We start from the raw sequence: 14296 nt of genomic DNA on the forward strand, positions 1-14296 counted from the left end.
ATGATGGCCAAACTGTTCTATTTTTGTTTCATCAGACCAGAAAACATTTCAGCAGTGGCTTCTTCCTTGCTGGGCGGCCTTTCAGGTTGTCGATATAGGACTCGTTTTACTGTGGATACAGATACTTTTGTATACTTTTGTACTTTTGTTCTGGTATTGATTTGCACTTTTCGCACCAAAGTATTTTCATCTCTAGGAGTCTTATTCCTGAGCGGAATGACGGCTGCGTGGTCCCATGGTGTTTATACTTGAATACTATTGTTTGTAGAGATGAACGTGGTACCATCAGGCATTTGGAAATTGCTCCCAAGGATGAACCAGACTTGTGGAGGTCTCCAATTTTTTTTCTGAGGTCTTGGCTGATTTATTTGGATTTTTCCATGATGTCAAGCGAAGAGGCACTGAGTTGGAAGGTAGGCCTTGAAATACATCCACAGGAACACCTCAAATTGACTCAAATTATGTCAATTATCCCTTCAGAATATTCTAAAGCCATGTCATAATTTTCTGTAATTTTCCAAGCTGTTTAAAGGCACAGTCAACTTGGTGTATGTAAACTTCTGACCCACTGGAATTGTGATACAGTGAATTATAAGTGAAATAATCTGTCTGTAAACAATTGTTGGAAAAATGACTTGTGTCATGCACAAAGTAGATGTACCAACCGACTTGCCAAAACTATAGTTTGTTAACAAGACATTTGTGGAGTGGTTGAAAAACGAGTTTTAACCTGTTGCCTCTACTTGGGACGCTTGCGTCCCAACTAGAGCTCTGGAAATGCAAATGCGCTACGCTAAATGCTAATAGTATTAGTTAAAACTCAAAAGTTCATTAAAATACACATGCAGGGTATCAAATTAAAGCTACACTCGTTGTGAATCCAGGCAACAAGTCCGATTTTTAAAATGCTTTTCGGCGACAGCATGAGAAGCTATTATCTGATAGCATGCACCAATACACTACAACAGAAAAGCACAGCAGGGGACGTAAACAAAATAATTAGCATTTCGGCGTTACACAAACCGCACAATAAAATAGAAAACAGTCATTACCTTTCACCATCTTCTTTGTTGGCACTCCTAGATGTCCCATAAACACTATTGGGTCTTTATTTCGATTAAATCGGGCCATATAAAGCCAAGATATCGTTATATGTAGACTGTGTGATAAACGAAAAAAACAGCGATTTCACAACGTAACGTCATTTTTTTAAATTCAAAAAGTAGACGATAAACTTTCACAAAACACTTCGAAATACGTTTGTAATGCTACTTTAGGTATTAGTAAACGTTAATAAGCGATAAAAATCATCCGTAGGCGATGTAAATATCATTAGCTGTCGTCTTGGAAAAAATTTCAGGAGAGAGCTCTTCCGGAATGATCTGGGCGGAGACCGGAGGTAAGTCGTGCCCCTCTTTCGGTTCAACCAAGAATCAAAGAGGATTCAATTCACAAGACTCTAGACAACATGGGGATGCTGTGGGAGTTGAATGCTCGGTCTTATCTAATTCGGCTCACTGTTAACAATTGCTGGAAGTGGCGCAAGGATATTTATTTCCATTTTCTGTGATCAGGTTTTCCTGCGCTTTCCGATGTAACGCACGTTATGTAATAGCCACAGTCGTGATTTAACCAGTTTTAAAAACGTCCGAGGGTTTCCTATCCACACATTCTAACCATATGAACGTACTATATTCCTGGCATGAGTAGCAGGGCGCTGAAATGTTGCGCAATTTTTAACAAAATGTTCAAAAAAGTAGAGGGTCGACTGAAGAGGTTAATGACTTCAACCTGAGTGTATTTAAACTTCTCACTTCAACTGAAGGACCCTCTCTTATCCAGTGTGTCGTATTCCAACACTTAAAACAACCAATTTCTCCACCCCTGGCAGGCTTTCCAGATTTATAGTTTTTTTCCCCCGCTTCCTGCTAGGCGGACAACTTGCCTTGTCCGCCACTACTCTGACTCATTTCCCCCACTTGTTCTAGCCCTGATTCTGCCCACACCACTGCTGTACTTATATGTCCATGCACTAAGGGCATCTACCACTCCCAATACAGCAGATTTGACAGGAGACCTGCCAGGAGTTGCGATTTCCCTACTACAGTACTTATTTTCCACCACAATTTGCAAATAAATTCATTAATAATCCTACAATGTGATTTTCTGGATTTTCTTTTCTCATTTTGTCTGTCATAGTTGAAGTGTACCTATGATGAAAATTACAGGCCTCTATCATCTTTTTAAGTGGGAGAACTTGCACAATTGGTGGCTGACTAAATACTTTTTGCCCCACTGTATAAGGTCCCACAATTGACTGTGCATGTCAGAGCAAAAATCAAGCCATGAGTTTGAAGGAATTGTCTGTAGAGTGCCGAGACAGGATTGTGTTGAGGCACGGATCTGTGAAAGGGTACCAAACAGTTCTTCAGCATTGAAGGTCCCCAAGAACACAATGTCGCCATCATTCTTAAATGGAAAAAGTTTGGAACCACCAGGACTCTTCCTCGAGCCAGGCCAAACTAAGTAATCGGGGGAGAAGGGCCTTGGTCAGTGAGGTGAAAAAGAACCCGATGTATACTCTGACTGAGCTCCAGAGTTCCTCTGTGTAGATGGGAGAACCATCCAGCAATACATCCAGAAACACTCTGAAGTTTCTAAAACTGTTGCAATGATGTCTGTGAGTATAACAGAACTCATATGGCAAGCAAAAACCTGAGAAAAATCCAACCAGGAAGTGGGTACTCTGAGGTTTGTAGTTTTTCAACTCTTGGCCTACTGAATATTCAGTGTCTATGGGGTCAAATTACACTTCCTAAGGCTTCTACTAGATGTCAACAGTCTTTAGATCATTGTTTGAGGCTTCAAACTGTAAAGGAGGGGCTCATAAGGGCTCTTTGAGTCAGTGGTCTGGCAGAGGGCCACGAGCTCGTGACTCGCGGTCATCTGAGAGGTAGCTCTCGTTCCACTGCTTTTCTACAGACAAAGGAATTCTCCGGTTGGGAATTTATTGAAAATGTATGTTAAAAACATCCTAAAGATTGATTCTATACATCGTGTGACATGTTTCTATGGACTGTAACCGAACTTTTGGAATTTGTCTGGACCTAGTGCTCGTGCCTCATGAAGATGGATTACTGGGCTGACAACAAGGAGGAATTTGGACATAAATTATGAACTTTATCGAACAAATCAAACATTTATTGTGGAACTGGGATTACTGGGAGTGCATTCTGATGAAGATCATCAATGGTAAGTGAATATTTATAATGCTATTTCTGACTTCTGTTGACTCCAACATGGTGGATATCTCTTTGGCTTGATTTGTCGTCTGAGAGCCGTCCTCAGATTATTGCATGGTGTGCTTTTTCCGTAAAGTTTTTTTAAAATCTGACACAGCGGTTGCATTAAGGAGAAGTCTCTTTATTTCTGTGAATAACACTTGTATCTTTTATCAATGTTTATTATGAGTATTTCTGTAAATTGATGTGGCTCTCTGCAAAATCACCGGATGTTTTGGAAGCAAAACATTACTGAACGTAACGCGCCAATGTAAACTGAGATTTTTCGATATAAATATGCACTTTATCAAACAAAACATACATGTATTGTGTAACATGATGTCCTATGAGTGTCATCAAAATTTAGTGGTACATTTTATCTCTATTTCTGCTTTTTGTGACTCCTCTCTTTGGCTGGAAAAAATGGCTGTGTGTGTTTTTGTGACTTGGCTCTGACCTAACATAATCATATGTTGTGGTTTCGCTGTAAAGCCTTTTTGAAATCTGACACAATTTGCAGATTAAAAATAATTGTATCTTTCATTTGGTGTATTGCACTTGTTAATGTGTAAAAGTGACATATTTCAAAAAAATAATTTTGAATTTTGCGCGCTGCCTTTGCAGCGGAATGTTGTTGAGGCACCCCTAGCCATAAGAAGTTATAATGCACTTTGTAATGTGAACGTGTTTTTTTCATTCCATTCCACTCATTTAAATGTTACTGGGAGGTAGGTTTAAAAACGGCTTTACTATATATATCAGTTAGGCAAGTTAAACCCACCATTATCTGTTGGGTCCCATTTCTCACCATCTCCCTCTCCCCCCCTCTTTCTATCCCACTCTCCGTTTACTCCTGATGAAGCAGAATGAAAAGATGAATCAGATGAACCTGTTCTCCAAGCAGATCGACAAGGAGCCGGTGAAGGGAGGCCTCATGTCCTACATCCTGACTGACCTGAAGATCCCCCTCTCCTATGAAATCCGCCTGGCCCCCATCACCACCTATAGCACAGGAGACTATGTCAGTCGCACCATCAAGTACTCAGAGCGTGAGTAGGGCACGGTGACTGGCTTGCACCTGGAGCCAAAATGGACACTCTTTAGTTAGTGTCTAATGACAATAATAATAATAACTCATCCGTAGCTGGCCAAGCAGGGTTGGGTTCAATTGCATTTTAATTACAGTCAATTCAGAAAGTTAACCAAATTCCAATTCCAAATATTCCTATTTGAAAAGCATTTAATTTGAATTTCATTATACTTCCTGAATAGACTGGAATTGAAATGGAATCGACCCCAACCATGTGGCCAAGTAGGCCCTTTTGTTATGTTAATTTAAGCAATTATTTAAATACATTTTAAAATGTGTGCTACTACCAGGGTTGGGTAGATTACTTTCTACATGTAATCTCTTACAGTTACAAGTTACCTGTCCAAAATTGTAATCAGTAACGTAATTTTTGGATAACCCAAACTCAGTAACGTAATCTGATTACATTCAGTTACTTTTAGATGACTTTCCCCTTAAGAGGCATTTGAAGAAGACAAAAATGAATGTTATCAATTGAACCACATCTATTGCAGTTGAAATCAACATTAAAGTTTACATAGCTGGCCATATATGGATGTTAAATTTCACTTCATGGCTTGGTTATGTAGGCTTCTTCTAACCCATTGCTTTCTACTACATGTAATAATACAATTAAATTATATCTTTACATTGAAAACCAAACTCTATCAGAATTCCAGCAATTCCAATTCATGTTAAACCCCTTGATCTTCAAGAATAGGACTTGGAAATATGGAAGTATAGATTATGCCAACAATCTCACATTTGGACTCATCAGACCAAAGGACAGATTTCCACCGGCGTAATCTCCATTGCTTGTGTTTATTGGCCCAAGCAAGTCTCTTTCTATTATTATTGGAGTCCTTTGGTAGTGGTTTCTTTGCAACAATTCAACCATGAAGGCCTGATTCACGCAGTCTCCTCTGAACAGTTAATGTTGAGATGTGTCTGTTGCTTGAACTCTGTACAGAATTTATTTGGGCTGCAATTTCTGAGGCTGGTAACTGTAATGAATTTATCCTCTGCAGCAGAGGTAACTCTGGGTCTTCCTTTCCTGTGGCAGTCACCATGAGAGCCAGTTTCATCATAGCGCTTGATGGTTTTTGCGACTGCACTTGAAGTTCTTGACATTTTCCAGATTGATTGACCTTCATGTCTTAAAGTAATGATGGACTGTTGTTTATCTTTGCTTATTAGAGCTGTTTTTTTTTTACCATAATATGGACTTGGTCTTTTACCAAATAGTGCTACCTTCTGTACAAGTGATTGGCTAAAACACTTTACGAAGGAAAGAAATTCCACTAACCTTTTACAAGGCACACATGTCAATTGAAATGCATTCCAATTGACTACCTCATGAAGCTGGTTGAGAGAATGCCAAGAGTGTGCAAAGCTGTCATCAAGCCAAAGGGTGGCTACTTTGAAGAATCTCAAACACTTTTTTCATTACTACATGATTCCATTTGTGTTATTTCATAGTTTTGATGTCTTCACTATTATTCTACAATGTAGAAGGTGTGTCCTTCGAAGGTGTGTCCAAACCTTGGACTGGTACTGTATATATAATTTAGTCCAAAAATGGATTTTGCAACTACAGATTTGCCCTTTAAATATATCAAAAGTGTGCAAGTTTGTGTGGAATTTTTTTATCAGAATGAATTAGATTGAGCAATAAAGCACAAATTTTATTCCATAGGCTTGGATCCGCACTATTCAGCTGTTGCAAGAGTGCATTTTTCCCTGGCTGTCCACTGGTTTCAAAAACAATGACTGATAGTCAGGTTCAACTTTTTGAATTCAACCATTATTGGGTTGAAATACACATTTAGATTTGTGAACTGCCATCCACAACAACCACAATCAGTAAGGTGCAAATAGCTAAATGTATTTCACATTAATGCGCTATGTAGATATCAATAATAAGTGATATCTGTATCGCTGTAGACTACATCACAGCTGTCATCCTTAACTCCAAGTGTTTTTTCAAACTGGATCATCTTTGGATTACAACAGCAGTCACATAGCTTTTTCAAAAGTATCTGTATTCTGATTACAATATTTTTGCTGGTAATTAGAGTTACCATTTTTTTGTATTCCCTTATTTGTAATCCGTAACTCTTCAACCCCGGCTACTACAAAGTTTTATGAAAGTGTATTGTGGTAATCAATGTGTATTTCCTCTTTTACAGCCTACAATTACCCAAGACCTTCAGGTAAGAGTGCCCTAAAAAAAGAATTAGGAAGTGTATGAACTTCGCCGAGTGGAATGTAAATTGTAATAGATTATGTTTTGATTATAACACCATCATGAAAGGTGAACTGAGAGATACAGGCTTCTTCCCAATTGGAACCCTAGGGCTGACTTTGTGTGGCGGGCATAATTAGTGTTTGTCTGAGTGAGTGGGTTGGTTGTTGTGTGTGTACTGTAGTGTCTTGACTTTACTTTCATTAATCTGATGACTGTTATTTATTTAATCTACTAACTATGTTTAATTGTTGCCTGATTAAATGAATCATGTAACAATTAACTCATTAGGAATTTGTTTAAAGAGTTACCATCTCCCAAATTAAACTCTATAAGGTATATATTACATCGATAAACAGTCATCCTATTAATCATTACCTCTTATCATATCATCATTCTAAACAGATGTTACCTCATGCATCTGCATAAACCCCAGCCCTACTCATAATTCAGTACGACACAAATGGTTTTAATTATTTATTTACTAGCTAACTAATTAATAACAGGATAACGTACACAATTAATAGATGAGGCAAAGGTCCATAGCGGACTGACACAATATGGCATTTTACCCAATGAGAGAGAAAGAGAGAGAGAGAGAGACGATTTGTCTATACATTCTATAACTTTTCTCACATTAATCACATACTTTGCACATGAACCGCAGCCCGTTTGGAATAAGAAATCTTGAATTTATTTACGTATGGTTGGCTTTGTCCATCGTGTAGTCCTGAATAGTTCACAGACTTCACTCTTCCATTGGCTCCTGAAGCTGCTCATTTGAAGATAAGCCAGCCGTGCCGATGGTTCCACTGAGTGTAGCATACGGCGATTTGAGACTCGTAGCAGGATGGGATGGTTTGAAGAGTTTGAGATATTTGACTCAGGACAGATAATCAGCTGTACCAGTGATTGTCTGAGAGGGGAGTTTGTCGCCTCTTCCTCCTCATGTTGATTATTCAGGGTTCAGGATTCAGACCACTATTGACATGAGCTGCAGCTCTTCGTCTCTGGTCTAAAGGATGGTGAGTTTTTTTCTTCACTTCGTTTTGAGGATAAAGTTTCAACCATTTCAAACATGTAGCTCTTGCTTCACGTTTCCTGGTCTAAAGGTTGATCCTTTATGTACTCCTGGTTATAGGGGGCTTTCTGTCATGCTGACAAGCTCCCTGACCTCACTTCGGGCGTGGTTACTTACTTGTACAAAGTATTATCAAAAACAATTATCTTATTAGAAAACTTAAATCACATTCCAATCTTAACAAATATACTTTCATAATTGTTCTTATTATAAGCACAACATGCTGGATGAAAACTTGACAGATAAAGAGGATATACAGTTGAAGTTGGAAGTTTACATACACCTTAGCCAAACACATTTAAACTCAGTTTTTCACATGTTTTCCTGACATTTAATCCAAGTAAAAAGTCCCTGTCTTAGTTCAGTTAGGGTCACAACTTTCTTTTAAGAATGTGAAATGTAAGAATAATAGTAGAGAGAATCATTTATTTTAGCTTTTATTACTTGCATCACATTCCCAGTGGGTCAGAAGTTTACATGCACTCAATTAGTATTTGATAGCATTGCCTTTAAATTGTTAACCTTGGGTCAAACGTTTCAGGTTGCCTTCCACAAGCTTCCCACAATAAGTTGGGTGAATTTTGGCCCATTCCTCCTGATAGAGCTGGTGTAACTGAGTCAGGTTTGTAGGCCTCCTTGCTCGCACACACTTTTTCAGTTCCGCCCACACATTTTCTATGGGATTGAGGTCAGGGCTTTGTGATAGCCACTCCAATACCTTGACTTTGTTGTCTTTAAGCCATTTTGCCACAACTTTGGAAGTATGCTTGAGGTCATTGTCCATTTGGGAGACCCATTTTAACGACCAAGATTGAACTTCCTGACTGATGTCTTGAGATGTTGCTTCAATATATCCACATAATTTTCATGTCCTCATCATGCCATCTATTTTGTGAAGTGCACCAGTCCCAACTGCAGCAAAGCACCCCCACAACATGATGCTGCCACCCCCGTGCGTCATGGTTGGGATGAGGATCTTCAGCTTGCAAGCTTCCCCCTTTTTCCTCCAAACATAATGATGGTCATTATGGCAAAACAGTTCTATTTTTGTTTCATCAGACCAGAGGACATTTCTCCAAAAAGTACATTCTTTGTCACCATGTGCAGTTGCAAATCATAGTCTGGCTTTTTTCATGTCGGTTTTGGAGTAGTGGCTTCTTCCTTGCTGAGCGGCCTTTCAGGTTATAGGACTCATTTTACTGTGGATATAGATAATTTTGTACCTGTTTCCTCCAGCATCTTCACAAGGTCCTTTGCTGTTGTTCTGGGATTGATTTCCACTTTTCGCACCAAAGTACGTTCATCTCTAGGAGACAGAATGCTTCTCCTTCCTGAGCGGTATGACGGCTGCGTGGTCCCATGGTGTTTATACTTGCGTGCTATTGTTTGTACAGATGAACGTGTTACGTGGCATTTGGAAATTGTTCGCAAGGATGAACCAGACTTGTGGAGGTCAACACATTTTTTCTGATGTCTTGGCTGATTTCTTTTGATTTTCCATGATGTTGAGCAAAGAGTTTGAAGGTAGGCCTTGAAATACATCCACAGGTACACCTCCAATTGACTCAAATTATGTCAATTAGCCTATCAGAAGCTTCTAAATCCATGACATCATTTTCTGGAATTTTCCAAGCTGTTTAAAGGCACAGTCAACTTAGTGTATGTACTTCTATGTACTTCTGACTTCTGACCCACTGGAATTGTGATACCGTGAATTATAAGTGAAATAATCTGTCTGAAAAATGACTTGTGTCATGCACAAAGTAGATGTCCTAGCCGACTTGCCAAAACTATAGTTTGTTAACAACACATTTTTGGAGTGGTTGAAAAACGAGTTTTAATGACTCCAACCTAAGTGTATGCAAACTTCCAACTTCAACTGTACTTTTCAAGTTACAGCATTTCATCCATACAGTTTTTAAGGACATCACAATTTGAAAAACAACATTACATTCATATTGTTATGTTAGAAATATCATTACATTATTCACTTTTTGAATGTTAGAGTTTGGGTGGGAACAGACATTCCTTTGGTTGATACTAGAGTTGGAGAGTCCTCTCCTGCTTAATTTACAACCAAGTGTGAGCTTTCAACCCGGCAGTTCCCTCCTCCCCCCTTTGCGGGTGAGAGAGGGTCTGGTTACTGTCAGCCGTTGCCAAGCTTATTTGACCCATTGTGATCCTCACAGACAGTCATGACAGTAGTTTTCCACAACACAATGGATTCATGTAATGGGTTGAAATTGATGTGATAGTTGTTGTTTGTAGCAACTGTGTGGATGGTTGGAGGATTGCTTTTCATTAGTTTGTGTAATTGAGTTGAAACAGACAGCGAATTATTGCTGAAATGCTAAATGCTGATTGAAGGGGGGTTGCCCATGTGATTAACTGGTCATTTTTTATTTTCAAACTGTCTCTCCTAAGTTGTTTTTCTGTTAGTCTCTCCCGCTATGGCTTTCCTTACTATATCTCTCATTGTTTTCGGTCATACTGTCTTGATAATGTGTCCCTCTTTTTTCTCACTTCTTCTCTCACTTCTTCTCTCTGTGATCCCTCACTCTTCCCTCTTCCCCTCTCTGTGATCCCTCACTCTTCCCTCTTTTTCGTCTCTCAATGTTATTGCTCATTATCTCTGAATCACTCTTTCTATAACACCTTCTTTCTTCACATTTCTCTTTCTGACAGACCATGTTTGTGGCTTTGAGGACAAACACATCTGCGGTTTCTCCCAGGACCGGGGTGACAATTTTGACTGGACAAGACAGAACCACCTGACACAGAACCCCAAGCGTTCATCCAATACCGGCCCAGAGATGGACAGGAGTGGTACCAAAGAAGGTAGGTTACACTCTTAGATGTAAAGGAGCCTGGAATAACTTTTTGAGGTTCTAAAAATTGCCACAAAGGGGGATCCTTCCCAGGTCACAAAGGTTTCTCTAGAAACTCCTCTTAACAGGTTCTTCAAGGAACTCCTGTGATATGATGCATATCTTTTCTCAAAATACGCATATACTGAGCTGCCTGTGTAAATGTTCAGACAGGAAACCTTTTTGTGATTGAAGGGGTAAAACATTTTACATTTTTAATAATATATTGTAGCAGTAGCATATCAGAAGACGTGAGGCATGGCCTAATGTCATTCCTGTTCATCATATAAAGTTTGTACACTACAAATACAAAATGTCCTTGAATGTTTATCCATATTACACATGCTAATATAATATTAGCATTGTGGATTACATAGAGCCCCATGACAGTCATCCAAAATGCAATGACCTCTTTATAGAGTAATAAAGTGTTAGTTACTCCAACATTGGGATTTGCATAGGCTCTTGAGGAACTAACACAAGTCTTTAACCTCTTAAGTCCACCCGACACGCATGCGTCCCATCTAGCCATCTGGAAATGCAAATGCGCTACGCTAAATGCTAATAGCACTCGTTAAAACTCAAACGTTCATTAAAACACACATGCAGGGTACTGAATTAAAGCTACACTCGTTGTGAATCCAGCCAACAAGTAAGATTTTTAAAATGCTTTTCGGCAAAAGCATGAGAAGCTATTATCTGATAGCATGCAACACCCCGAAATACCTGAAGGGGACGTAAACAAAATAATTAGCATAGCCGGCGCTACACAAAACGCAGAAATAAAATATAAAACATTCATTACCTTTGACGATCTTCTTTGTTGGCACTCCTAGATGTCCCATAAACATCACTATTGGGTCTTTTTTTCGATTAAATCGGTCCATATATACCCTAAATATCGATCTATGAAAGGTGTGTGATCCAGGAAAAAACAGTGTTTTAAAACGCAACGTAATTTTTTTAAATAAAAAAAGTCGACTATAAGCTTTCACAAAACACTTCGAAATACTTTTGTAATCCAACTTTAGGTATTAGTAAACGTTAATAATCTATCAAATTGATCACGGGGCAATGTGTATTCAATAGCTCCACGTCTTGAAATCATGTTCGGAAATTTCTACTCCAAAACATCCTGTCGGAGACCGGAAGGAATGGGCTCTCTCTTACTCGTTTGACCAAGAAACAAAGCCCAGGCAATTGACAAGACTGGTGACATCGTGTGGAAGCTGTAGGACTTGCAATCTCAGCCCCATGTAATTTGCTTTCCAATAGACAATACATGCAAGTGGCGGATTGATATATTTTCCAGTTTTCGGTGATTAGTTTTTCTTGCGCTTTTCGATGAAACACACGTTATGTTATAGTCACAGCCGTGATTTAACCAGTTTTACAAACGTCAGAGTGTTTTCTATCCACACATACTAATCATATGCATATACTATATTCCTGGCATGAGTAGCAGGACGCTGAAATGTTGCGCGATTTTTAACAGAATGTTCGAAAAAGTAGGGGGTAGGCTTAACAGGTTTTAAGCCTCATTGAAGCTACAGAACTGTTAGTGTTCAACCTTAATGTAAAGCCTCGGAGGGGATTTTGTTGTGGGGAATCTTCAGAATGGATAATGATAAGCAACCTTTATTCTCATTTTCAAGTTTTACTCCTGCAGCATTTCTGATCTAGGATCAGGTCCCCCCTTTTATTGTTTATGGCTTAAAAGGTAATACTAATCAGCACTCCTACTATTAGACACTTTGGTATATGGGCCCAGGACCTAAAACCTACTCAACATATTTTTGAAACTTTTTACACGGGGCCGATGAGAATATACTAATGTAGGTACACATTATTTCATAGCACTTACAACTGTCATACCTATTTGTGGCATGCAGAATTCACAATGATTTACAGATAAACCCACATATAAAAGGGTACCAAATCCTCTGTCCCCCCTCTACCACCCATCTAGGTTGCTACATGTACATTGAGGCCTCTAGTCCCCGGGTACCGGGAGACACTGCCCGTCTCTTGTCCCCCCTCTACAACGTGACTGCTGCCAGGGGCCCCAAGGGCTCTGGTCGTCTCCCTTACTGCATCTCTTTCTTCTACCACATGAAGGGCAAGCAGACCGGTGAGTACATAAGCCACACCGGTTCAGAAGTAAAAGTTAGTAGCCTTGTCTAAGCTAGAATGTTTCTGTAGCGTACACCCCCTGGACAGGTACACCCCCTGGACAGGATGCTTTTTTTCGCAGGGCCTTAAACCTTTTAGGGCTAGGCGTCCCGCAAGCGGTGATACTGGAGTGCGCGCAATTCAATAAATAATCATACAAATAATGGATATTAAACATTTAGGTACATGTAAGTGTCTTATATCGGTTGAAAGCTTACATTCTTGTTAATCTAAATGCACTGTCTGATTTACAGTAGCTATTACAGCGAATGCATGCCATGTGATTGAGGACTGTGCCCCACATCAAAATATTTTTCCACCGGCACAGGTTTCATAAATTCACAAATAGCGATTAAATATTCACTTTTTAAAAATGTTCCTTTGATTTGTAATCCAAAGGCTCCCAGCTATAACATGTAGTGTCATTTTGTTAAATAAAATCCCTCTTTATATCCCAGAAAGTCTGTTTATTTGGCGCCATCGATTTGAGTAATCCACTTGTTCAACAGACAAAGGAATCCGAAAATCTACCCCTAAATTTTATTTCAAAAGTCAAAATATGTTTCTCTTTACTCATCAGATACCCTAAAATGTAAACTATACTATTTCTTATGGAAAGAAGTATGTTCAATAGGAAACCAATTTTAGCAGGTGTGTTCTGTCTTCATGGCACGCAAACACAAATTTCCAAGACTGTGTTCCTGTACTAAAACTGATATTTCTTATTCGTTTTTGAAATTACAAGCCTGAAACCTTGAACATAGACTGCTGACACCCTGTGGAAGCCATAGGAATTGCATCCAGGGAGCTAATTTCCAGTATGCCCTTATACTTTCCATTGTAAAAGCATGGTCTCTAACATAGGCTAATGTGATTAGCATGAGTTTTTAAGTAACAAGAACATTTCCCAGGACATATCTGATACGGGCAGAAAGTACTTGTTAATCTAAATTCTTGTTAATCTTATGGCACTGTTCAATTTACAGTAGCTATTACAGTGAAATAACACCATGCTATTGTTTGAGGAGAGTGCACAATTATGAACTTGGAAAAAAAAATAACCCAATGAAGTACTTTTGGGCAGTCTTGATACACCCTTTTGAACAGATAAGCAATGGTTCATTGGATCGGTCTAAAACTTTGCACATACACTGCTGCCATCTAGTGGCCAAAATCTAAATTGCACCTGATCTGGAATAATACATTATGGCCTTCTCTTGCATTTCAAACTAAATGGTACAAAATTGTTTTAAATGCATTTTTTTGTATTATCTTTTACCAGATCTAATGTGTTATATTCTCCTATATTAATTTCACATTTCCACAAACTTCAAAGTGTTTCCTTTCAAATGGTGTCAAGAATATGCATATCCTTGCTTCAGGTCCTGACCTAGCGGCAGTTAGATTTGGATACATGTATGTAATTTTTGGTGAAAATTGAAAAAAAGATTCAAAACCTTTTTTTAAGTGCAGGGTGGGGACCTGGACCAATTTAACCCCTGAGTGTACATAGACGTGCACACACACATATACATGCATGGACGCACACACACACACACACACACCCACGCAAACAGCCAG

At 39.0% G+C, this 14296-nt stretch overlaps 1 protein-coding gene across 1 annotated transcript in view; it reads left to right on the forward strand.

Moving 5' to 3' along the window:
* The window catches only part of LOC115138781 (MAM domain-containing glycosylphosphatidylinositol anchor protein 1-like), a 324659-nt gene that overhangs the window by 256171 nt on the left and 54192 nt on the right, over nt 1–14296 (forward strand). Inside the window, exons 12-15 of the mRNA XM_065025612.1 lie at nt 4144–4330; nt 6540–6563; nt 10362–10514; nt 12513–12674. Of these exons, the coding sequence (XP_064881684.1) occupies nt 4144–4330; nt 6540–6563; nt 10362–10514; nt 12513–12674 (526 nt within the window). The remainder of the gene's footprint in view (nt 1–4143; nt 4331–6539; nt 6564–10361; nt 10515–12512; nt 12675–14296) is intronic.

The sequence above is a fragment of the Oncorhynchus nerka genome, linkage group LG12 (assembly GCF_034236695.1).
Source record: "Oncorhynchus nerka isolate Pitt River linkage group LG12, Oner_Uvic_2.0, whole genome shotgun sequence".
Classification (NCBI taxonomy): Eukaryota; Metazoa; Chordata; class Actinopteri; order Salmoniformes; family Salmonidae; genus Oncorhynchus; species Oncorhynchus nerka.